This window comes from Sarcophilus harrisii, chromosome 1, assembly GCF_902635505.1.
Source record: "Sarcophilus harrisii chromosome 1, mSarHar1.11, whole genome shotgun sequence".
Classification (NCBI taxonomy): Eukaryota; Metazoa; Chordata; class Mammalia; order Dasyuromorphia; family Dasyuridae; genus Sarcophilus; species Sarcophilus harrisii.
The window spans coordinates 61564745-61589212 of NC_045426.1; the positions used below are offsets into that span (position 1 = coordinate 61564745).

General features: G+C 40.9%; 1 protein-coding gene across 2 annotated transcripts in view; it reads left to right on the plus strand.

The window, feature by feature from the left end:
* FBLN2 (fibulin 2) overlaps positions 1-24468 on the plus strand; it is a 206034-nt gene that overhangs the window by 170979 nt on the left and 10587 nt on the right. The window contains exons 9-17 of one of the 2 annotated variants that reach the window (XM_031956699.1): positions 4563-4676; positions 6145-6246; positions 8348-8488; positions 15412-15546; positions 16921-17058; positions 19475-19618; positions 20043-20171; positions 21449-21574; positions 22943-23059. In XM_031956699.1, the coding sequence (XP_031812559.1) occupies positions 4563-4676; positions 6145-6246; positions 8348-8488; positions 15412-15546; positions 16921-17058; positions 19475-19618; positions 20043-20171; positions 21449-21574; positions 22943-23059 (1146 nt within the window). The remainder of the gene's footprint in view (positions 1-4562; positions 4677-6144; positions 6247-8347; positions 8489-15411; positions 15547-16920; positions 17059-19474; positions 19619-20042; positions 20172-21448; positions 21575-22942; positions 23060-24468) is intronic. The other variant, XM_031956704.1, reaches the window with a different exon arrangement.

The window sequence follows — 24468 nt, forward strand, 5'->3', positions numbered from 1 at the left end:
CCTCAATCTTCAGGTCTTGTTCCCATGGATAGCTGTCAAGAATAGCCTCCCCTATCTGGGCCTTGTGAAACACTTCATCTCTCTCCTGGTGAAATTTTATATTGCTGGTTTTGGTCCAGGCTTGAAGCCTGTTGAGATTTGTTTTGGATCCTGATATAGTCTTCCAACAAATTAGCCTTCCCACCCAGTTCTGGGTCATCCACAAATCTGATAAGCACTTACTCTGTGCCTTCATCCAAATTATTGATAACTATGTTCAACCAGACAGAGCCAAGTCTGAGTCCCTGAAGCTGCTATGAGGAACCTCTTTCAATGCTGATAGGGGTTCATTAATCAACTCTTCGGGTACACCCATTCAATCAATTAGGAATTCACATAACTGGGCTCTCATCCAGGCCACATCAGTTCAGGTTGTCCACAGGGATGTCAGGAGGCAAGCTTCAGGAACAAAATATGATGCCTTTCATTTCCTTTCTCTTTTCCCTTCCTTAATATCTTGGGCTAATGAATAACCCAAAGGCAGGTAGGCAGAAAGAAAAGGAGGAAATGGAAAAGGAGAAGGGGGAGGAAGAGGAAGAAAAGGAAGGGGGAAGAAAAAAAGAAGGAAGAAGAGAAGGATGAAAGAAGAGGATTTTTCCATAATTCATAGCTGAGGTCTTAGTCCTCAAATTAATTAGAATTGGTCTATGTTCACATTGGCCTTGTTCTGGCCTTTTTGTGAAAACTGGCTTCATAACCCAGCCAATTAAGCAATTAAACTTTTACTGAGTCAACAGGCAGTAAGTAAAATAAAATCATTAATTTAATATAAACATTTATTGATTTCCTAGAGCAGGGAGACTATTTTATGAACTTAAGTGATTTTCAACTCAATAAAAGTGATATCATTTCTAGTATTAAATTCATTCTCTCCCTCTTACCATTTTTTCTTTTTGCATGTATTAATAATCTTTTTTTCTACTTTCCTTTCTTCTCTATTTTAGTTGTTTTATTTCTTTCCCTTTTCTTCTCTCCTTTTCATAGTTATCGCCCTTCTTTTCCACCTTCTCCACATCTTTCATCATCTTTTCTCTCCTTCCAGTGCTGCCATGGACACTTTTCTGCCCATTTCCTTACATTGCCAGGCTTTCTCTTTAAGTACTACCCTATGCCCACAAACATTTCTTGCACATTTCCTGCTTATATTCCTTCATTTGCAACTTCACTTCTCTTTGTGACAACTTTTTCTTCTCTCCATTGAAATCACATTCTTCCTTCAAGATGCAGTTCAGGTGCCACCTCCTTCAGGAAGCCTTGCTTGATACTGCTCTTCTTCAATGAAAATTTCAGATCATGCCAAAAGTCCTATGGTTGGTTCTGCTTGGTTTATGGAATTCTGCTTTCCAACTTCAATAGACCCATTTGGGGTGATGTCTCAAAATAATCTTCACATTCTGAGAATGGATATTCTTTCATTTGAACTTGGTTTGGGGGATCAATATTTACATTTTTTTCTATTCAGAAGCCAGTTTCCTTGTTAAAAAGAACTCTATTCCTCTGAAATCCTGGCTGTTATCTGAAATCCTGTTATCTCAGCCTCCTCTCTTTAACTGAACGAAATACAGATTAGGAGTCCTGGTGCCCTCACCCACCCTGCCACTATATATATATATATATATATTCTTCCTCTGAGGGAACTCTGGGAGTAGGGGCAAACAAGGTCAAATTCTGAGGCTCATTGGGCTAATGGATTGAGATGGTCTAAGGAAATCAGGTAATTTCCACTGGAGACATAGAGCCCCAGAGCTGATGGAGAATAGTTTCCTGGAAGCTTTCCTGGAAAATGTTCAGCCCTGCTGGGCCCTGGCCCATTTCCTCCCTATGTGTCTGTTGGCGTGCATCTCCTCCTGGCACGTGGCATCCTTAGTAGGAGGGAGGGAGGGAAAGAGGGAGCCCCAGGGAGCAGGAGGCAAAACATATGTCCCTGCGTTTGAGTGTTACAGCTTTACTAGTAATGTTACAGGTTTCATCAGGCCTCCTCACTTAGTAGGAATACTAGTTTGGGAATCCATGCCCTAATTCTTTCATGGAACAGCTGAATGATCTCACACAAGTCAATTATCCTCTCTGAACCATGTCTTTTCTTCATCTATAAAAGGAGGGTGATTACTCCTGCCTTTCCCTATCATCCAGAGTAGGTGCAAATTTTAAGTGAGGTAATAATAGATTAAAAGTGCTTTAATGAAGGGAAAACACTGTGTGAATGTGAAAATTCTACTCCAGCCACTGTCTGTCACTGGGATGTGGTAACTAATGAACTGGATTTGGAAGTCAAGAAGGCCTCTCCCAAACACCATGGCTGGGGGGCTCGATGGATAGAGCACCAGCCTGGAATCAGGAGGACCTGAATTCAAATTTGACCTCAGACATTTAGCACCAGCTGTGTAACTCTGGGCAGGTCACTCTCAAAAAAAAAATCCCAGAAACCAAATAAAAGGATGTGTGGATAAGTCTACAGCCAATAGCCAACATTCATATAGTACTTTCTATGTGATATAGTACTCAGTGTTTTGCAATTATTATCTTATTTGATCATCATAGCAATCCTGAGAGGTAGGTGCTTTTATTATATCCACTTTACAGTTGAGGAAACTGAGAGAAAGTAAGTGATTAACTTCAGATAAGGCTGAGGAATTAAGTACCTTACCCAAAGTCATGCAGCTAGTAAGTATCTGAGATTGGGTATGAACTCAGATATTACTGACTGCAGACTCAATGCTTTGTCCATTGCACCATCAAAGCTGCCTATGCTATGCATATATTGCATGCATATGTTCTCAGGGGCTTTATCTCAATATCAATTGCTCTGGCAGGTCCGGGCCCCAGAGTAAGACAACAGCTCCAGCCATAGCATACCTGAGGAGTAGGGGATATTTTTCTATCTTTTCTGCTTATCACCTCAATATCAAACAACCAATTATTGTGTTTTTCTATGTCATCTAGCTGAAAAAAAAATTTGGCTCCCTAGTATAATTCTAACCAGCTAATATCTTTTTCATATATTGATAACCAATTCCCAAAAGAACATTTACTGAAAAGATATAGGAAAAGTCAAAGTACAAATATATCCCCCCTGAATTGGAGCATATTCTTCCATCTAAACCTCTATCTCTGGGTAGAGCCCCGACTCAAACTTAAAGGTGTTGCTGTAGAGCAGGGGTCCTCAAACTATGGATGCAGCAGCTGAGGACGATTATCCCCCTCACCCAGGGCTATGAAGTTTCTTTATTTAAAGGCTCACAAAACAAAGTTTTTTTTTTACTATAGTCCAGCCCTCCAACAGTCTGAGGGACAGTGAACTGACCCCCTATTTAAAAAGTTTGAGGACCCCTGCATATAGAGCATTATCCCCACCCACTTACTCATCTCAAATCAGGATACTTTTGCATCTTGGCTCCTGTGAAAAATTTGCTCCAACATTTTTTTGTATTTTTTTTTTAAAGTTTTATTTTGTTTCAAATTCTTTCCCGCTTTCCTGCTCCTTCCCCACCCATCCAGAAGGTGAGCATGATGATGCTTATTATGCTTTTTTTGTCAGGCAAAATATAGTTCCACTTTATAGGCTCCAACTTAAAGTGAAAGCTACAAATATTCCTCACACTAAATTCACTTCTGATATGGCAGAGCTACAGATATGTTGCCTCTTAGTTTGCAGCACTTGCGGTCTTGGCTCTGATGTTGGGCTGGATCAACCAGTACTCAATTCTGTCTCCAAAATGCCTTTGCCTAAGACTGGAAGAGAAACACAGAGACAAAAGCATCTCTATGCATTCCTAAAGTAATCTGGTGAGATAGGGCCACCCAGGGGTTTATAGCTTCTCTTTCCTACTCACCATCAGGGGATAGAGGGGTAAAGAGGCAGGCAGAGACAGACAGAATCAGGGAGAGACACAGAGACAGCAACAAACAGAAACAAGGAGGTAGAGAGAGCAGAGGAAAGAGAGAAAGAGAAGAAGGAAAAGAAGGAGAAAGAGAAAGAGGAGGAGGAGGAGGAAGAGGAGGAGGAGGAGGAGGAAGAAAAGGAGAAAGAGCAGAGACAGCAACAGGCAGAAACAGGGAGGCAGAGAAAGCAGAGAAGAAAGAGGAGAGTGAGAGAGAGAAAGAGAGAGAGGGAGGGAGGGAGGAAGAGAAGGAGAGAGAGAGAGAGAGAGAGAGAGAGAGAGAGAGAGAGAGAGAGAGAGAGAGAGAGATTGATTTTTTTTTACATTGGAGCCTTTGCTGTGTGTCCTTAGTTCTGACTCAGCATCCAATTAAAAGGCTGTTCTTCATCATGCAGTGAATGTGGGGAACAATACACTTGTTCCATCCTTTGAAAAAGAGGGCATTATGTACCTACGTGCATTTCTGGAAGAAAGCTCCCCAAATCTCCTCATGGAGTGGTAACTGCACATGATACTAGAATTGGCCCCTGTCATCTGCTCCTCAGTTACATTTATTGAAAAGAGCTAGTGATTGAAGGGATGCTCACTTCCCTGACTCTTCCTCTTTCCTCTCTACATTCTTTCTGATTTGTGTGTCGACAGATAGTGAAGTGATGAAGCCAAACACTGGAGAAGAAGGGCCCCTCGCCCCCGAAACCCCCCACAGCCAGCCTGAAGTCATGCGAATGCCTCAGCCAGTTCCAAACACCTGCAAAGGTACGTAAAGATAGTAGCAGGTGGGGAGAGGAAAGTGGAGGTTTGGGAAGGGGAGGGCATTCTAGAAAGATCACTGACCCTAGAAATGAGAGACAGGTTTAAGTGCTCATTCTGAACGTCATATAGTACATGTTAGACTTAGAGTCAGGAAGACCTGAGTTGGAATCTTTCCAGTTCATAATAGTTGTGTAGCCATGGGCAAAAAGCCCTTGATTTTTCTGAGTCTTTGCTTCTATAAAAAATGGGGTAATAATACTCCCCACAGTACCTGTTTCATTGTGCAGGCTCTAATGGAGGTAATTTAGTATGTAAAGTACTTTGCAAACTATAAAAATACTAAATTAATATCAAGTCTGTTCATCTGTAAAATGGGATAATACTTGCTTAGCTGACTCACAGTATTGTGAAGAAAATGCTTTGCCTATTATTAGTAAATCTTATTGGTGGTAATCATAATTACGGACAATAATAATGTCTAGATAGATCAACAAGTCCATAATGAGTGCTCTGGGTCTAAAGGGAAAGCAATGAGGAAATATCTGCATGCTAACAAGAGACTGAGTCCTGGAATTATGCAGTGGGAACAATCACAGGGCCTTAAGCAAGTGGGTATCACTTTAATTAGTTAGGATGATGGTTACCTACTTAAGGGTCCCACTATGCTCCTATGTCCCCAGGGGTGCAGATAATCTCCATTGCAATGTAATTTAATTCAGCCAATGTTTATTAAGCACCTACTGTGTGCAAGGTACTAAGCTTAGTGCCAGGGATACAGAAACAAACATTTTAAAAATACAATTCCTTGTTCCAAGAAAAGATTAAACAATGCAAACATAAGGATATGCATGTTAATTGGAGGAAGAAGGAAATAGTGCTAATTATCAATGGGATTAGAAAAAGCTTCCTGTAGAAAATGGCACATCACTTAACCCCAATTGCCTCCCCATACACACAAGATTTTAAAAAAAGAAAGAAAATGATCCATGAGTTCAGCCTTGAAGGAAGCTAGGTATGTGGAGAAAGAAAGCATTCCAAGTATGAGGGGCAATGCAGGTAAAAGAAATAATGCTAAATTTAGGAAACAGCAAGTGAGCCAGTTTGATTGGAATGCAGAATGTATAAAGGAGAGCCATATGAAACAAAACTGGAAAAGATAAGTTAGAATTAGACTCTGAAGAGCTTTAAATGCCACACTGAGGAGCCTATATTTTATCCTAGAGGAAATAGGAAACCATTGAAGATTTTTGAGTAGGGGAGAGACATGGTCAGAGTGATGTTTAGGAAGGTTATTTTGGCTGCCATATGAAAGATGGATTGGAGAGAGGAGACCAACAAATTAAAAGATTATTGGAATAGTCCAGGTGAGAGGGGATAAGAAACTGAACTGAGCTAGAGTACTAGGAAGGCAATAGGGAGCAAGTCCCCATAATCCTCCTTCTAACCTGTCCCACCTTTTACCTTGATTTAGACAATGGTCCTTGTAAACAAGTGTGTAACGTCATAGATAACAGAGCCATGTGCTCTTGTTTCCCTGGCTATGCTATCATGGCGGATGGAGTCTCCTGCGAAGGTGAGTGTGGGAAAGTGAAGGGTTGGAGGAATTAGGGGAAGGCTGTCCATATGTGAACAGACTAAAAACTGTGAGCCCTTTTCAGATTAGAAAGATAGAGGCCAAAAAGAGGCAGGATCAAATCCTAGAAACTCATGAAGGGCCAGAAGGCTGGAAAAATACCTATATGTATTCCAAAAGCTTAATCCAGGGGATGCTCAAGAAAGCTTAAAATATGTAAATCTATTCTGTCCACAAAGAAAAAAACTATTCATTTTGTCACATTCAAGTTGATCTAGTAGTCAGCCCAGCGTAGATACTAGACAGTTTTCCTTGGGTGAGAGTTTCTGATAGAAAGCTATTCTATGGGTCATAGGCTTGAGCACTTGTGGAGAATTTGGAGCTAGAAAGAGAAAATGGGCTAAAAAGGGAAAGAATTTGACAACTTTCCCTTTCTAGTTTGAAGAAGCCAAGTTTAAGGTACAAGGACTTCTTTTCCACTCATTATCCCAGCATCCTTGAGTCCTTAGGACTGAAGTAGTCTGGGAAGAGGAATTCAATTTAACAAATATATCTTAAGGTCCATGGATATAGCAGGCACTGTGCTAGGGAATGACATGGACACAAATGGATAAATTTAAAATAGATCCAGAGGAAATGGGAAGTAATTCTGTGGAGCTAGTGGGGAGAGCATTAGCAATAGAGAAGTTCAGGAGATGCCCAGGGAAGAAAGGAGGAGGCAGGGTCAGAATGGCTTTCTTTTCTTTGATAGCCACTTTTTCCTGCCCCAGTTCCTAGCCATAGATTTAGCCATGGGTGTTGGGACAGGGGCCATGAGCTTAGGGTGTTAGAAGGTCAAACAGAATCTACAGACACAGTAGAAGAAAAGTTGAGAAAGGGGAAGAAGAGTAAGAATGAGCTTTGCAGCGTAAGGATAGGACAAGGGGAACTTGGGCTCTGAGCCTTTTTCCTTTAGGGGATAAAAGACCATCGTGGAAATGGGTAGGGTTTTTCCTTAGATCTGAGAGGTTGACTCCCAGGTCTTCCCTTCCATTCTGGGCATATCTCTGTGTTGGGTTCCATCTCCCAAGAATCCCATATGTGCTTCCCCAAAAGGCTCTTTCTTCTTTGATCTCTATTTAGTACCCTCATCCCTCAGAGGACACGCTAAAGGTACAATTAATCTTCTGCATCCGCTTTCTTCCACCTTTTCCTCAGACCCCAACCTCTGCCAGAATTTCTTTTTTTAATTTTTAAAAATTTTATATTTATTTTCCATTCATTCATTTGTTTGTTTATTTATATTATAGCCAGTATTTCTTAAGGCCTGGTCTGTTCCAGGTACCATGCTAGTTAAGTTAAGTCAAGCTAGTGCTCATTTATTGAAAGTTTATTATGTGTCAGGGACTTGCTATGCCTTGGTGATATAAGGAAAATCAAAAGCCCACATCTGACCTCAAGAAGCTCACAGTTCAGTGAGGGAGACAACATGCAAACAACTCTAGACAAACAAGTTATATATAAAATAATGCTATCACTGGGTTTTTTAAGACAAAATCCAAAAACAGGCCCTCAAGGAACTTATATTCTACTGGGGAGAAAGAATGTATAAACAGATAATTAAACAAAATAATTAATTAAATTAAATTAAACAGCTAATTGACAGTAAATAGAGTGCTGGACTTGTAGTCAGGAAGGCCTGAGTTCAAATCCTGCCTCATGCACTTACTATCTATGTGAACCCTAGGCAAGTCATTTAATCTCTGCTTCAGTTTGCTTACCTATAAAATGGAGATAATAATGGCGCCTACTTCACAGGGTTGTGAAGATTAAATGAAATAACATGTAAAATTCTTCATAAAACTTAATATAAATGTTAGCTATTATTATAAACATGTACAGGATTTTTTGAGAGAATTGACAAGTCTTACCTCTCCAGCTAGACTAAATTCCTTGATGAGTCCTAGGGGAAGAGCTGCCATGGTCAAGGTCAGCCCAGGTTCAATGTTGTCTTCATTACTACTTTCCTTCCCTCAGTTTGTGAGCACAGGCCAACCATCATCTCCAGTACCATTCTAATGGCCTTCTGTTTTTCCCTCCTGTGTCCCCCATGGGGCCGTAGACATGGACGAGTGCCTCAGAGGTGCTCACGATTGTACCCGAAGACAGTTTTGTGTGAATACGTTGGGATCATTCTATTGTGTCAACCATACAGTGATCTGTGCCGAGGGCTTTATCCTCAACATGCATAGGAAATGCGTGGGTAAGACAAGAGTGGCTCTTTGGCCAGCCACAAACCATCACCCATCACAGCTCTCCATGCTATGCCACGCCGTGCATCCCACCCACATATGCTAAAGGGTCCCTTGGTCTCCTTTGCATATGATATTTCAATGTGGCTCATCCTGCCATGTGCTTAGACTGCTATGTCGCGTGCTATTGAGCGTTGTCCTGTCCATATCCAAAGGTAAGCATGGACAGGGGAAGCAGTTGGAGAAGTAGAGGGTAGACTAATCACTTCTGAAACCTTGTTATTCTACAAGGTTCCCTTCCGGAGTTACCGATGGGATGAATCAGACTATTAAGTAAAGAAATAATGAACCAAGGTTGGACTTAGATTCGTGAAAAGTACAGATGGTCTCAAAACTACATTTGAGTTTCTAGATCGGATTACTCACCTTCCCCCACTTTTTGACTACAATGACTACTAAGAAATAAAATCAATAATTTTGAGTTATATATTGCCTTTGATTTATGCTGCTCCATGGAGGAATTAAAAGGATAAAATATAGTACAGATCACAAGAATCACAGGGTGTAGACCTGGAAGAGAATTTAGAAATCCCTCATTCTTTGGAGGAAAAAAATATAGCCTAGAGAAGTTATAGAGTTTACTCAACATCATCAATAAGTTCCACAGCCAGAATATGAATCCATGTTTTTTTGACTGGCAATTCAGTGCCTTCCACTTTATTACAGATGCTAGAGGAAATAATATGGACCTTGGTCAAGATGCATAATACATAATCCATTCCTGAAGTCGTGAAAGCTTATTTATGTGAATGGAGGAATGGATTTTTAAAGACCATTATTAGTTTTATATCTTGAAATATTCAGACTTTTAGGATTTAGTTTTGATAATGCAGAGAAGGGATGAGTAACAAAGGGTAGAAGAGGGAGGGAGAAAGAAAGAGACAGAGACAGAAGAGGAGAAACAGTGACAGAAAGAAGGAGAGAGAGGAAAGGTGGGGAAGAAGGAAGGTGAGAAACAGAGATAAATAGATGGAGGGGAAGAGAATTATTTTCATCTTGGGCAGAGTTTTATTTTGCTTTATGTAAGTTGAGACTAAGTCTTGAGAAAGAGGGAGAGAGAGAAGGAGAGGGAGAGGAAAAAAGAGAGGGACAGGGAGGGGAAGAGGAAGAAGGAGAGGGAGAGAAAGAGAGGGAGAGGGAGGGAGAGAGAGGGGGAGAGACAGAGAGAGGGGGGAAGGAGAGAGAGACAGAGAGAGAGGAGAGAAAGAGAGAGGGGGAAAGAGAGAGGGGGGAGGAGGGGGAGAGAGAGAGAGAGAGAAATCAGAAGCTGGAGCAAGCTGTATTATGTGGCTGAGGAAACATTGATTTGCTGTGTGATGGTGGGTAAGTCACTTTCTACATCTGAGCCTCACTATAATGCTCTGAAAAGTGAATGAGGTTAAATTAAATAATTGCTGAGGTACCTCTGAGATTTCAAATTCTATCATTTTGAGATTCATACTTAAGAATGCTTAAGAAATCCCTTTGAAGATGTTTTCAGTATCAAGTGGCCAAGATTTCTGCTAACCATGTATTCAGTCAGAATCCTAGACCCTTTACTGAGGCTCCCCACTGTGGTTTTGGGTAGGACCCAGATTTGGGGTTATTTCTATTTATGTCTCTAATGGAATGTACATGTGACATCCAGGCAGCATGCCCTCCACCCTACTCTTGACAAGGACCAAACAAGAATGTGAATAGGAAACCCTTTGGTGCCTGAAGATGTATAACCTATGGCTTGGCAATCCCAGTCTTCCCATCTTCCTTTGCTTCCTGCCATGTCTGTAGAATATGTGAAGTGTGAGCAATCCCTGTCCTGTCTACCTCACAAGCCCCTACTTCCACCCCCATTTCTGCATCTAAGGTGCCTTTTGGGCCCAAGAGGAATCACTGTGTCTCTGCCAAAGGCCTGCTTGTCCCCAGAAGCCCCAATCCAGCCACTGCTTCCAGGCTCCATGCTGAGCCTCTGGGGGAAAACGTGCAAAATGCTTCCATACTTTGCTTGCAAAATGATGTCTTAGCTCTCTTCTGGTGTTGGATAATGTCAATATGTGCACATTTGAAAAAGTGGTCATCGCAATAAAATCTGCCCACCACTGGAACCATACCCAGAGAGATACCTTCCCTTAGGAGTTTTAGGCGATTACACTTTAGGTGCTGGCCAAGGTGGTTTGTAAATTCCAGGTAAGATGGGAGGAAAGATAACTGGTAGTTTTAGTCCTTTCCTGGCTTCCATGAGGCCCTGTGCATGAGGCTTAAAACAAGCCTTCTCCCTGGAAAGGCTGTCTATTGGAAAGAAGGCCTGACTCAAGAAAAAAGAATCTTATCTGCATCTAGTTTGGGAGTAAATGCTTGAAAGAAAGCCTCCTTTAACCCACTTGAAGAAGCTCTCTTTTTTTAAGGGAAAAAAACAACCCCCTCTGCTTGGGGCAGAGAGAACAATGTGACTTTTGTTGCTTGATTTGAGATAGTCTAAGGACTGGGAGAATGAGGGTTCCATGAGAGAGATCAGAGAATTAACTAGTAGTTTTAACACCTGGAGCAAGAGTGCAAAATGCAATCTCAAGTCAATGTTTAGATAAGGGAAATTTGGGGAAAGACTTTAGGATATAAGGCCCCATTAGGGGAGAGATCCCAGGACAGCTCCTTCCCAGGCAGATCTGATTGGGGAAATTTGGGGCACTATATATATTTTTTAATTTACGTAGAAAAGGTCCTGAGTTAGTTTGATTGGTCAGTGCCATGGCCACGTTTTGGCCTGATCTTTTCCCCCTTGATGTGTGATCTGTTTAGCTCATGGAAGGTAAGTTTTGTCCGATATGTTGAGGAGGCAAGAGGCAGTGGCTGACTGGGATGCTGTGAAGAGAATGGAGGGATCTGACAACCTCTTCCTTTTTTGGGAAGGGAATGAGATAAGAAGGGAAGGTTCCCCCATTATCCTCTCCTGCTAGTTGGGTTTCTTCCAAAACAAGGCTCACCTGACTCTTCTACTTGGAACTGCTATGTTCCCTTCACCTGCAAATGTATCTTCACTCATTTGAATAGTCAACCCCTCACGGCTGGGCTGAGAAATTAAGTGTCATGCTGAGGGCAGAGGAGAATGGGAGATTCAGAAATGAATTAGATATGATTCAGGTGCTACATACCAGTAAGAACCCATAGAGGCTGACATACTCTCAGAATAACCTGCAGCAGTACTAATTTTGCATGGTCCAATGGAGACGGAAGGCAGCCTGGTATAGTGGAGAGGGTGGTGACTGTGGAATCGGGACAACCTAGGTTAAATTCTCAACTCAGACATTTACTTGCTGTGTAACCCCTAGACAAATCACTTAACCTCTCTATGCCTCAATTTCTTTGTCTATAAAATGAGAGGGTTCAACTCAATGGCTTCCGATGTCCCTTTTTACTTTAAATTCTAATGATTTTATACTGAGCTGATGCTGTGGCCCTCTTTCCCAAGAGGATAAAAGAATTGCATCATTCTCTTTGAAGAGAATGCAGACATCCCACTCAGCTGGAGTCAGGGACATTTCTAAAATAACACTCAGGAAAATCACCCACACAAGCTTTTCTACCTCCCCGGCCCTATCCCCATCACTCCTCCAAATTAGTGCTTCTTTCTCTTTTGGGCTCATTGTGACTCCCTCGAGCTCTCTCTCCCCCCTCACCTCCTTATCTTTTCTTCTCTGTCTCCTCTTATTTTCCCTTCTCCCTTTTCTCTTTCATTCCCCAATTTTCCATCCCCCCTCTTCTTAGTCTTTTCCCTTTATTTCCTTCATATCTGTTCTTTCACCCCCTTCCTCTTTTTTCCCTCTTCTGTGTCTCCTTGATTTCTTCTCCCTCCTTCCCATTTTCTACTTTCTCTCCTTTCCCTCTCCCTCTCCCCAAGTTTCCATTTCCCCTTCTTGGTATCTTCCCTCTCTCCCTTCTCCATTTCTCATTCCTCTCCTCATCATCTTCTTTCTTTCCTTCCCTCTTTTTCCTCTCTCGCCTCCCCTTTATTTTTTCTCTCCTTGATCTTTCCCCTCTCTCTTTTCCTTCTGACTCTCTCCTTCCTTTCCTCCCTTCCCTTTCCCCTTTCCCTTCTTTCCTCCCTCTCCATGTCCCTCCTTCTCTCTTCCTTCTCTTTCCTTCCCCTCTTCTCCTCTCTCTCATTCCCTCCCTCTATTTCTCATACCTTCTTTCCTCTTTTTCTATTCTATCTCCCCCTCCCTCTTCTCTTCTTTCTCTCCCTCTCTCCCTTTCTCTTTCTCCCTCCCTTTCCCTCTCTCATTCTCATTTTCTCTTCCTCATCCCCCCCTCCCCTCTCTCACTCTTCCCCTCTTCCACTCCTCTCCCCCTCTTACCCTTTCTTCCTCTCCCTCTTTTCCTTTCCCTCCTCTTTCTCTCCTCCTCTCATCTTTCTCTTTTGCTTTCCTTCCCTCCCTCCCCCATCTTTCTGTCTCTCTCTCTCTCTCCTCCCTGTCACCCTCCCTCTTCTCTCTGTCTCTCTCTCCCTCCCTCCATCCTTGTCTGTCTCTCTCTCTGTCTCTCTCTCTCTCTCTCTCTCTCTCTCTCTCTCTCTCTCTCTCTCTCACACACACACACACACACACACTCACTCACTCACTCTCCCTTACTCTCATCTTTGCTCTATCAAGGAGTTCAGGTGGCACTTTCAGATGTTCTGTATAAAACTATACCTTTCAGCCATAGAAGAAAAGAAACTTTTAAGACTATCTACTTGTAGCCTCCAGGATCCTCTACTCTGACTGCTTTGGGGGTTGGGAGGATTTTTCTCCTAGATACTATGTGGGGCCTTACAAAGTTCAGGTTCAGGAAGGCTGATCCTGATACTGACCTTGCTTGCAGACACTATTTGCCAAGCCCCATTATTCTCCAGATTCCATAATTGAATCCCAGAAAGGAGGCCTGAAAGGACCCAAAGAACAGTTGCAGGTGGCCCTTCAGAAGGGACTGTTTTCTCCATTTCCCTCTAGCTCCAGGCAGGTGAGATCAGAGGGCCTTCCAGCAGTCCTTTTGACAGTTATATCCATGAGAATGACCCTCTCTTTTCTCCTTCCAAGCCATTCTATTTCCATGGCTGGGTGACATGGCCAGAAATAATGGGATAAGATAAAGAAAAGATCAAAGCAGTTAGAAAATGGAAGACATCTTTATTGTTCACTAGCCCTCAGGTGAAGATCTAGATCCCTAAAAATCACTGGGATAAAGGCCTCCCTCACTTAATGTAGTGTAAAGAGCCCTTCAGTTAGGGTCTAAAAGCCTGGCTTCGTATCCTATGATGTGTGACCTTGGTGAGGGATCTATAAAATGAAAAGACCAAATCAGTGATGCTATGACACTACCTACTTCATTATGGAATAAACGGAAGGGAACCCCCTCTTTACATTCAATTCTTTGAACTGTCTGGAATTGTCTTGGCTTATAAACTTTTCTCATTTATCCCTCTTCTTTTTTTTCTCCTCCTCCTCCTTCATCTCCTCTTTCTCCTTCTTCTCTTCCTCCTTCTCCTCCTTCTTCTCTTCCTCCTTCTCCTCCTTCTTCTTCTGGTGCTTCTCCTCCTCCTTCTTCTTCTTCTTCTTCTTCTTCTTCTTCTTCTTCTTCTTCTTCTTCTTCTTCTTCTTCTTCTTCTTCTTCTTCTTCTTCTTCTTCTTCTTCTTCTTCTTCTTCTTCTTCTTCTTCTATCTGCTTCTTCTCCTTCTCCTTCTTCTCTTCCTCCTCCTCATTCTCCTTCTCCTTCTGCTGCTTCTTTTCCTTCTGATGCTTCCACTGCTTCTTCTCCTTCTCCTCCTCCTGCTCCTCCTCCTTCTCCTTCTTCTTCTGCTTCTGCTTCTTCTGCTTCTTTTTCTCCTTCTTCTGCTGCTTCTTTTTCTCCTCCTCCTCCTTTTCCTCTTCCTTCTTCCTTCTTCCATTTTTCTTCTCACTCTCTCTCTCTCTGTGTCTGTCTCTGTCTCTTCATCTCTTTTTCTCCCCCCCATACATACAAACACACACACATCTCTTCTAGCAGTTAGCATGTTCCAACAGATACTACAAGGCAAAGAAAATCACAGTCCCTGATCTTGAAGGATCCACATTCTAATGTGTGATGTAGGAAAAGGGAAGGATTGAACTTACAAGCTATATGCAGTATATAGAAGATGAACACAGAGGGAAGACACTAGCTGTGGAGAGGACTTTTTAGAGCCCTTCTGGTGGGATATGAGTTAAGTCTTAAAGGAAGTCAAGAAATTCAAGAGGCAAAGAGAGGAGGGAGAGCAGTTCAGCAAAAAGACAGAGTAGAGAGTTTGAGTATCTTGTGTGAGATCTGACAAAAAGACAATTGTCAGACAACCTACCTTGAATGACTCTTTACAAAGACTGGGTTAACATTTCTTACCTTTGGCCTAATTACAGTATCCAGATGTCCCCAGATATAAGGATGTGAGTCCAACTATGTCTCTCATGTTGGTAGTTGAAGGGTCTTTGAGGTCAGCAGCCCCCAGCCTCAAAATGCCTCCCTGAAGCCTTAACTGTGAGCAATATCAAATTTCACAGCTTCTCCTCCAAACAACCACACTGTTCTGTATCAAGACACCCAGAGCCTCTCTGGTGTCCAGGGCCACATTCACAATTTGAATAACCAATTTCATCCCCCGCTGTCAAGTCAAGCTAGGGAAATTATAATGTTTAGTCATAATCAGTGAAGCTGCCCCTACTCCCTGAAAGTGGATGGTGCTGGAAAAAGCAGATTTTGCAAAGCACCCAACAATAGAATCCTGGCAAGGGAGCCCCTCGCTAATTGACCTTGATCCAAGCATTTTGATTCTGCTGGGATTTTAGAAACTGTCCTTTGATGGTAGTGAGCTGAGCTGTTGAATTCTCTACTTGTTTCCTTTTCCTCTTCTAGATATTAATGAGTGTGTGACAGACACACATACATGCAGCCGAGGAGAGCACTGTGTGAACACAGTGGGATCCTTCCACTGTTACAAAGATCTCAACTGTGAGTCGGGATATGAGTTGAAAGAAGGAGAGTGTGTAGGTAAGAAAGACACCTACAATTTCTTAGCTAACGATCCAAAGCTCAGCAAGAGGCTTTTGCTTGATTTTTTTTCCTTATATGATTATTTAATTTGTATTCACAGATTCATTCATTCCCACTCCTAATGCTATGTTAGAGGAATTTTTTTTTTAATTGAAGAATGATGAGGACAGCTGATTTAAAACCCAGATCCATTTATATCAAGCCTCCACTGGAGTCTACTACCCATTGCTCATGATGGTGACCTTGAGTCATTAAGGGCTGTGCCAGTGCAATACAGGCTCCGGCAAGTACCATTGGAAGAACTTTGAGAGAGAGCATGGCCTAGGGGATAGGTTCAAGAATGGGATTCATGAAGAACTAGTTCAAATCCAGGCTCAGATTCTTATTAACTATGTGATTTGGGGAAAGTCCCCTGATGTCTCTTGGTTTAGGTCCACATCTAAAAATGAGCAAATTGGACTAAACAGCCTCAGATTCAGATTTATCATCCAATAACCATGGACTTGGTGATAGACCGTATCTCTCTCTCAAGAACAAGTCTAATTAATTCACAGGAGTCTCATTGCCAGGTTGGCCATAGGGTGATGGATTTTATTTTGGCCACAAAAACTCTCCAAGACCATCTACTACAACCAAGGAGGGATTGACATCTAGATTAATTCAATTCATTTCCATTTAATTCAATAATTATTTAGTAAGTATTGATTATATATGGAATGCTATACTAAGCACTAGAGATAGATTGTATGTATTTATTGTACATATTGTTTTACCCACACAGCCCAACATAAACTCTCGAATAGCAGGGACTGTTTATTCTTCTTTTCACATTCTCAGAACCTAGTAAAATACTAGGTTATAGTAGGTACTTACTATATGGTTCTTGAATTGATTGACTTAAGGAGGTTACATTCTGCTAATGGAAAGACATTTCAACCACACTAACAGATCCTTGCAATACTGAAGGGTTCAAACCCCTGTGCTTTTAATGAAGGGGCAAACTCTTGTAAAGAGTACTAGACAGGGTGTCAGGAGACCTGGAATTCAGGTCAGATTCTGGCCTGATTTTTGATATGGAGCAAGACATTAACTTTTCCTCTCTGGGCCTCAGTTTCCTAACTTTTAAAATGACTCAGGAGAAGAGACTAGATGATCTTTGAGTTCCCTTCTAGAGCTACCAATTTGTGAAATAAGCAGGACCTGACTCCATAAAAGTTGTTCAGTTAGGTGCTGACTCAGACCTTGACTTTAGAATTTGTCTCAAGGGCCTTCTACTACCCTTGGCTCTTTCCCTACATTCCTCGTTAGTAGTGCTGGCAGGACCACTTTAGAAGAGAGACCGTCTATTTACTTCCTGTCTTTTGTTCACAGATATTGATGAGTGTACCCAGGGAACCCACAGCTGTAAAGTCAACTTTGTGTGTCAGAACACCCAGGGCTCTTTCTACTGTGAATCTAAGCAGCGCTGTATGGATGGGTTTCTTCAAGACCCAGAGGGCAACTGCGTGGGTAAGTCTCCCAGACCCATTCCAGAAGTTCTGGCCTGGGCATCGATTCCTATTCTCATTTATCCTTGAGCTCTGGACCCCATTCACTGTGGCTAGGACCAGCTTTCAGTAACATATCAAAGTGGCAAGATGGTGTCCACTTCCAATATCTCAGCATTATACAATAAACACTTTCCACAGGCCTATCATACACAGTGTGGTTTAGTGAAAAGAAAATTGGACTTTGGACTAGAAGACTTTGGTATAAGTCCTGAGTGTCACTAAATATCTGTGAGATGCTTGGGAAATCTTTGACTTCTGGGAGATCTCGGTTTCCCATTTGTAAATGAGAACAGTTGTTTCCTTCCCTCCCTATCTCACCAAGGTAGAATTATAAGGATCAGAAAAAAGTATGCTGCAGGATAGTAAAAGAACATTTATTAGACTTTAACTTAAAAGAATTAGCAGTGTACTACAAAGAGCATTGACTATTGAGTCAGCAAACTTAGATTCAAATTCCACCTCTGACATTTTCTACCTCTCTGAGCTTGGGAAAGTCCAAGATCTCAGTTTTCTCATCTCTAAAAAAAAAAAAAAGATATTGGACTATATGGCCTCCAAGGTCCCGTCTCCATCTAAATCTCTGATCATATAACATTATAACCTGTACTTAAGTCCAGGCTCCGACTTCTGTTGGCTGGATGAACAATGAGTAAGTTACTTCACTCCTCTGAGACTCAATTCCCATATGTGTAAAATGAGAATCATACATAATATTCACAGCACTGACCTCATGGGTTGAGCATGATATAATTGATTTGTAACCCTTAAAGTACTCTCTAAATATGAGCTAATTTAGCTCTAGGTCTATGAGTCTTTTTTTCTTTTTGCTGGGGCATTAAGGTTAAGTGACTTTCCCAGGGTCACACAGCTAGGAAGTATTAAGTGTCTGAGGTTTGAACTCAGGTCCTCCTGATTTCAGAAATGGTGCTCTATCCACTGCATCACCTAGCTGCCCCATAGGTCAATGAATCTTTAAAGAGCTATGGAAAGGTCAATTATTATTGATATTGCTGTCTTCTTCCAATTCAAACTCCTTCCTTCTACCAAACATCCTGGATCTTTCTGCTGCCCTCTACATGCCTGGGCACTCATATATGACCTGGCCTCTCAGGAATTATACCAAGATCCTGATACCATATAAAAAATCCTCTTCCTGTATGCCATCCCAGTAAAGGTTTTGCCATTGTCTTTCCTAAGTTATAGTAATAATAACTCAATAATATGCTAACATTATACATTACCCTTCCTAGGTATCACATACAAATTTTTAACATGGATTTTTAATATTCCTGAACTCCAAAATTAATGATAAAAATTCCAGGTCCCATGATTGGCCAGGTGGAGGAATATTATGAGACAGGAGAACTTTTTGCTATTTTTCAAATGCTATCTGGACCTATACTTTTCCCCTTGAAGATATATTTAGAAAAAAAATATCAAGATGATTGTAATTCACTGGAAGGTTTTGTCAAAAACCAGTTATCAGAACTGATACACATTTTGTAATGAAGCAAAACTTCTGATGTCCTTGGCAGTACATGTGTCATTTATAAGCAAAGTGATATAAATAAAAGAGTCCTAGATAGGGAATTGGCAAAGATTTGAATTCTAGTTCTAATTAGTCACTTACCAGTTGTGTGAGTTTGAGTCACTTCTCCTCCCTTCGTCTCAGTTTATTCATCTATTAAATGAGAGGATTTCATTAGTTCAGGAATTCTTCACTTTTTGTGTACATGAATTCCTTTGATACTATAGGAAAGCCCATGGAACCCTTCTCAGAATAATGTTTTTAATAGCCATAATAGCCATTAAATGTTTAGAATTATAAAGAAAAATAATTATGATTGAAATACAGATTAAAGACAGGAAGACTATGATCATGGATGATCTAACAACAGATCTTATAATTACCTTAATTTTGAAGTAGTGATTGATATTTTTATATATTTACAATTATAGTACTATGTAAAAATATTTGTGATTTCTACACAAATAGGGAACTCACTATAAGTTTATGAAAACTTATCAGTTTATGAAAGGTGATAAGTTTATGAAAAGGTTAGTGTTCTCTAGGTTAAGAGCTCTTACTCTGAAAAATTTCTCAGAGCTTTTCCAGTTCTAATATTCTGTATTCTGAGGTCCCTTCTATCTCATATTTTATGTTCCAAAGTTCATTCCAGCTCTAATTTGTCTACTAAGTTCTCTTCCAGCTCTAATATTTTATTCTAAGATCCCATAAAATTCTGGAATTGCATTCCAAAATCCTTTCTAGGTCTGGCATTCTGTGAGTTTTGGATTCTTGGGATTAAAGCAAGACAACCAGCAAAAGGACAAATTAAAAATTGATGAAAAATATTCTGGTTTTTCTCTTTCAGACATTAATGAATGCACTTCTCTTCCTGAGCCATGTAAGCCTGGATTCAATTGCATCAATACTGTTGGGTCCTACACTTGTCAAAGAAACCAGCTTCTATGTACCCGGGGTTACCATTCTAGTGAGGATGGATCCAAGTGTGTAGGTAAGAAGCAGCCATAGTTATATACTCACCTACTTGTGGGCAGTAAGTATAGGATGTATGATGTTGGCAAGAAAATCAAAAATCTTGGGAAAGGAGACAGTGTGGTATAGTGAAGGAGCACTGGACAGGGAGACAAGAAACTATGTTGGCTACCTGAAGAGGAAACAATGAACAAGTCACTTGCCTTCTTTAGTGTCTTCCCTTCCCTGTCTTTAAAATGAAAGGCTTGCACAAGATAATCACTAAAGTTTGAGTCTTAGTCCAAACCTACTAATTGACCATGAAGAAGGTCCTAGATTAAGCAGGAGACAGATGGGAAATATTTGAATATCTGCTCCTTAATTTGATCAGAACAAAAGCAAGTAACACACTCCTGACTGGTAATGGCTACCTCTGACCCGTCCCCTGGGATTTGCTTTTCTAGATGTTAACGAATGTGAGACAGGCGTCCACCGCTGTGGTGAGGGACAGGTGTGCCACAATCTTCCTGGGACTTACCGCTGTGACTGCAAGATGGGTTATCAATATGATGCTTTCAGCAGAGCCTGTGTAGGTATGTGAGATTCCAGAGAGCCACCTTCCTTCTCATCCAGACCTACTCTCCTCCTGTGACACCATGGAGCTCTCATATCTATTTGATGGGGAATGGGACAGTGCCTGGTTCCCTTGAGAAAATGGTGTAATTATTGCATGGTTTAGTGGAAAGAACACTGGCATTGGGGAATCATGACCCTTGGGTTTTAATCTTGTACTAATTCGTATCTATGTAACATTGGGTAAGTCTTTTCTTTCTGGATCTCAGTTTCTCCATCTGTAACATGAGGGGATTAGACTATATGCTATCGAAGCTATCTCTCAGGTCCAAAAACTATTAGTTTAAATTATCTGGGAAATGGTTTCATTTGTCATAACTCACCATCTACAGTCAGGAATGGTTAAGAGACTAACTTACCAACCTTCATCTTTTCCAGCTTTGCTGAATACAAAAGCAGCATGACTTAGTGGAGAGAAAGAAAGCTAATATTTTATATAGAGCTTTAAAATTTGAAAAGTGATTTTGCAAATATGTTAGTTTATTTGAGAGCATAAGATTAGAAGTAGAGAGACATGCTGAAATCTTTTCCAACTCGCTCATTTCCAGATGAGAAAGCTGAGGTTCAGAGAAGGGAAGTGAATTGCCCAATACACAGCTAGTAAAGAGTAGAACTAATAATCTAATGGAAATCTTTCCAATCTGGATCCAGTTAGTGCTCCTTGTATTGTGTTCTACATTTCTCTGTTGCTCCTTCTCTCTCCCCATCACTGTCTCTGTCCACCTCTGTGTGTGTGTGTGTGTGTGTCTTTTTGTGTGTCTTTCTCTGTCTTTCTGTGTGTCTCCCTCTCTCTCTCCCCTCTCACTTACATATCCATTAATCTATTATATATTATATAATCTATCTTTTCATCTTTCCACCCATAATTTATTAATTTTTCCATCTTCCCAATCATCATCTATTTATCCATTCATCTCTCCATTCATCCATCTATCTATCTATCTGTCAATCATCTACATAGTCAATAGACAGTCAATCCCAAAGTCAGATAGGTCTGGATCCAGATTCAAATTGGCTATGTGACCTCAAAAAAGTCACACCTTTTTAGTGCTTTATAAATTGCAGAGAAATTGCCAACTTGCCTTGGCAAAGTGAGTATCCTCCCTCAGAACTTCCTTACACCTATAAAATTATGTATCTAATTCCTAAACCTGTTCCTGTCTTCCCATCTGCTCACTCTCTCTCACGTCTCCCAGTCTCACCGAGTCTGTCTGTTTTTCCTTGGCTTGGCCTACAGATGTAAATGAGTGTTGGAGCTATCCAGGACGCCTATGCCAACACGCCTGTGAAAACACCCCTGGCTCTTACCGTTGCTCCTGCTCCTCCGGCTTCCAGCTGGCCTTCGATGGGAAGCATTGTGAAGGTACCCATAACCTCTTGTTTCTCCCTCTAGTCTTTGTGTGCACCTGGACAAAGGGCATAAGGATGCAGCTTTTCAATCAAGCCATCAGTCAATCAACAAGCATTCATTAAGCACTTACTGTGTGTCAGGTCCCTGTGCTAAAGCCTGAAGATAAAAAGAAAGACAAAAGTAGTCTTTTCCATTAAGGAGTTCACATTTCAAAGGGGATATGCTTGTAATTAGGATTGAGAATAGTAATAATAATAAGGATCTGCTTATTTTCCCTGAGATATAAGGATAAAGTCATGTCTGTACCTGTGTTGAGGGATAGAATCTGGACTCCACTTATTTATTCATTTCAAGCTCCTCTCTTCTGCTGTGAAATGGGAAAAAAAACTCATAGTCCCCATCCCCTTGCCTGGGTCAGCAAAAAGAACTGGCCAATACTTGGGACATAGTCCCTTTGTATAAAAAGGGAGAGGTTGCAGACTCAGAAATATCACTCTAAACTCAGTTTTAATCCCATATCACTGAGGTCTTTACAACACAGACTTCAGTCCTAAAGCTCCCAGCCCATTTGTTCACCGAAGTTGACTTTGATAGAATGAAACTATTATTTCATAGCAATGAAATGCTATGGCAATTTCATAGGAAATGCAAGCATTGAACTGTAGTTAGGATTACAGTGGAAATAGCACTGGACTAGGTTTCCTGACTTGGTCACTAAAAAGCTATGTGACCTTAAGTATTCCCCCTTTGAGCCTGTTTCCTTCTGTAAGATGAAAGGAAAGGATATGGTATGGTTAAAAGAGCATTGGTCGGGTACCTCTGGCCTTAATTAAGGCAAGTAACCTTCCAATTTTGAGCGACAAGGCTTCTCATCTATAGGTTCAATAATATCTGGTCTACTGTCCTCACAGGGTCATTGTAAACGATCTTTGTAAACCTTAAAGCTGATAAAAATGTATGTTATTATTAACAATCGTTTTTCTTTTTCCACTGTGAAAACCAGTGCTTTTTCAGAATGTGTCAAAGTGACATTAGGTTAGAATTTTGTCAACCAATAAGCATTTATTAAATACCTACTATGTGTCAATTAAGCACCTACATGTATTAAGTACTTACTATGTGTCAGCCAAGTACAGCCTTTAAGTACCTACTATGTATCAGCTAAGTACTTATATTTATTAAGTCCCACAGAATCAAAAGATAATGCCTGCCCTTAAGGAGCTCACAATCTAAAGGAGGAGACAACAAGCAAACAAAATGATAATGATATCTATCAGTTAAATAGGAAGTGAAGAACAGCCCCAGGACCTTTTTTTTCCTCTGCTGAATCTGTAATCTGTTGGTAAAAGCTGTCATGGCTTCCTCCCCTTTCTGCTGCAGATGTGAATGAGTGTGAAAACAACCCTTGCAGCCAGGAATGCGCCAACGTCTATGGCTCCTACCAGTGCTACTGCCGGCAAGGCTACCAGCTTGCAGAGGATGGGCATGCATGTAAAGGTAGGTCGTGTATTCAGGGAACAGTGGGACAGTGGCCCATGGCCACTTGTCTTTAGGGCCCCTTTCCCTTTTCTGTGCCAGTTTTCCCTTTTATCACTTTCTTCCATGTTCTACTGGAGGGGGGGATAGGGGGTTAATCTTTTTTTTTTTTTTTTTTAGCACTCCCAGCAAGGTAAGACTTCTTATTACAATAAAACTTCTTTTTAAAATGTAAAAACTATTCTTAGTTCTTAAGCCAGGCAAAACAAGAGCCATAGGTTGTAGACTTCTGCTCTGAACTCTTGATCTCAATCTGCTGAGTGGTTCAGCACAGTGTCAGGGAGATCTCTAATCTATGTTCAGACCCTGACTCTGGTTTTCACCAATGGTATCATTTGTGACAAATAACTACAGGTCTTTGAACCTCAGTTTCTCCATCTGGAAAATGGGGGAGAGAGGGCAATTGGAATAGATTGGCCTCAGTTCTAAATTCTGTAAAACTTCATAGAAGCAGGAAATGGAGCGGATCCCTAAAGTCATCTGGCATATCCTCTTCCTTATTCACCCAATAGGTGATCATCCTATATGCATACATTTGTGTTCCCTCTATTCTTCAAAGATGTAGGAAAGATGAAATGAAATTGAAAAGTAAATAAGGCCAGATTTGAAGCACTTATGTGCTATAAATGTGGCCTTACTACTTGAATGATCCTGGTCAAGCCGCTTAATCTTGTTTGCCTCAGTTTCCTCATCTGCAAAATTAGCTGGAAAAAGACATGGGAAACCAATACAGTATCTTTGCCAAGAACCCTCCCCCAAAGGGTCATAATGAATCAAAAATGACTGAAAATGACTGAACAGTGGAAAAGGCCATATTTAGAGTCTACAGCCCTTAGTTTCAATTCTGGCCCTACCATTTAGTAGCAGTATAATCACAGGCAAATTTCTTATCATCTCTGAGTTGTAATTTCCTCCTCTATCAAATATGCACAAAAATATTGGATCTAGAAAGATAATATACTTATATAAACATACACAAAATATGTCTACAAAACTACAAACACAAAATTTTTGGAAAGGGAATCACTTCATCAAACCCTCCTATAATCTATCTCTTTAAGATTTTTCTTATAAATTAATTCTAACTAAAGTATTCTTAACTATTAGTGGCTGAATGTATTTCTGTCCCAGAAGTCTTTGTATTTTAGCATTGGCCTTCTGGGAATGAAATGTTTCACCTCCTCCAAAGGAATGGATCTCTAATGGAGTTTTACATACCAGAACAAAGCAAGGAGGTTACTATGCCAGACTCATACAGTTCACTGTTAATGGTGGCTGCCTATTCTAGGTGGTCCTTTTGATAGAGTGCTGGGTTTGGAATCAGAGAGAACTAACTTCAAACCTAGTCTTAAATATTCACTAGCTGTGTG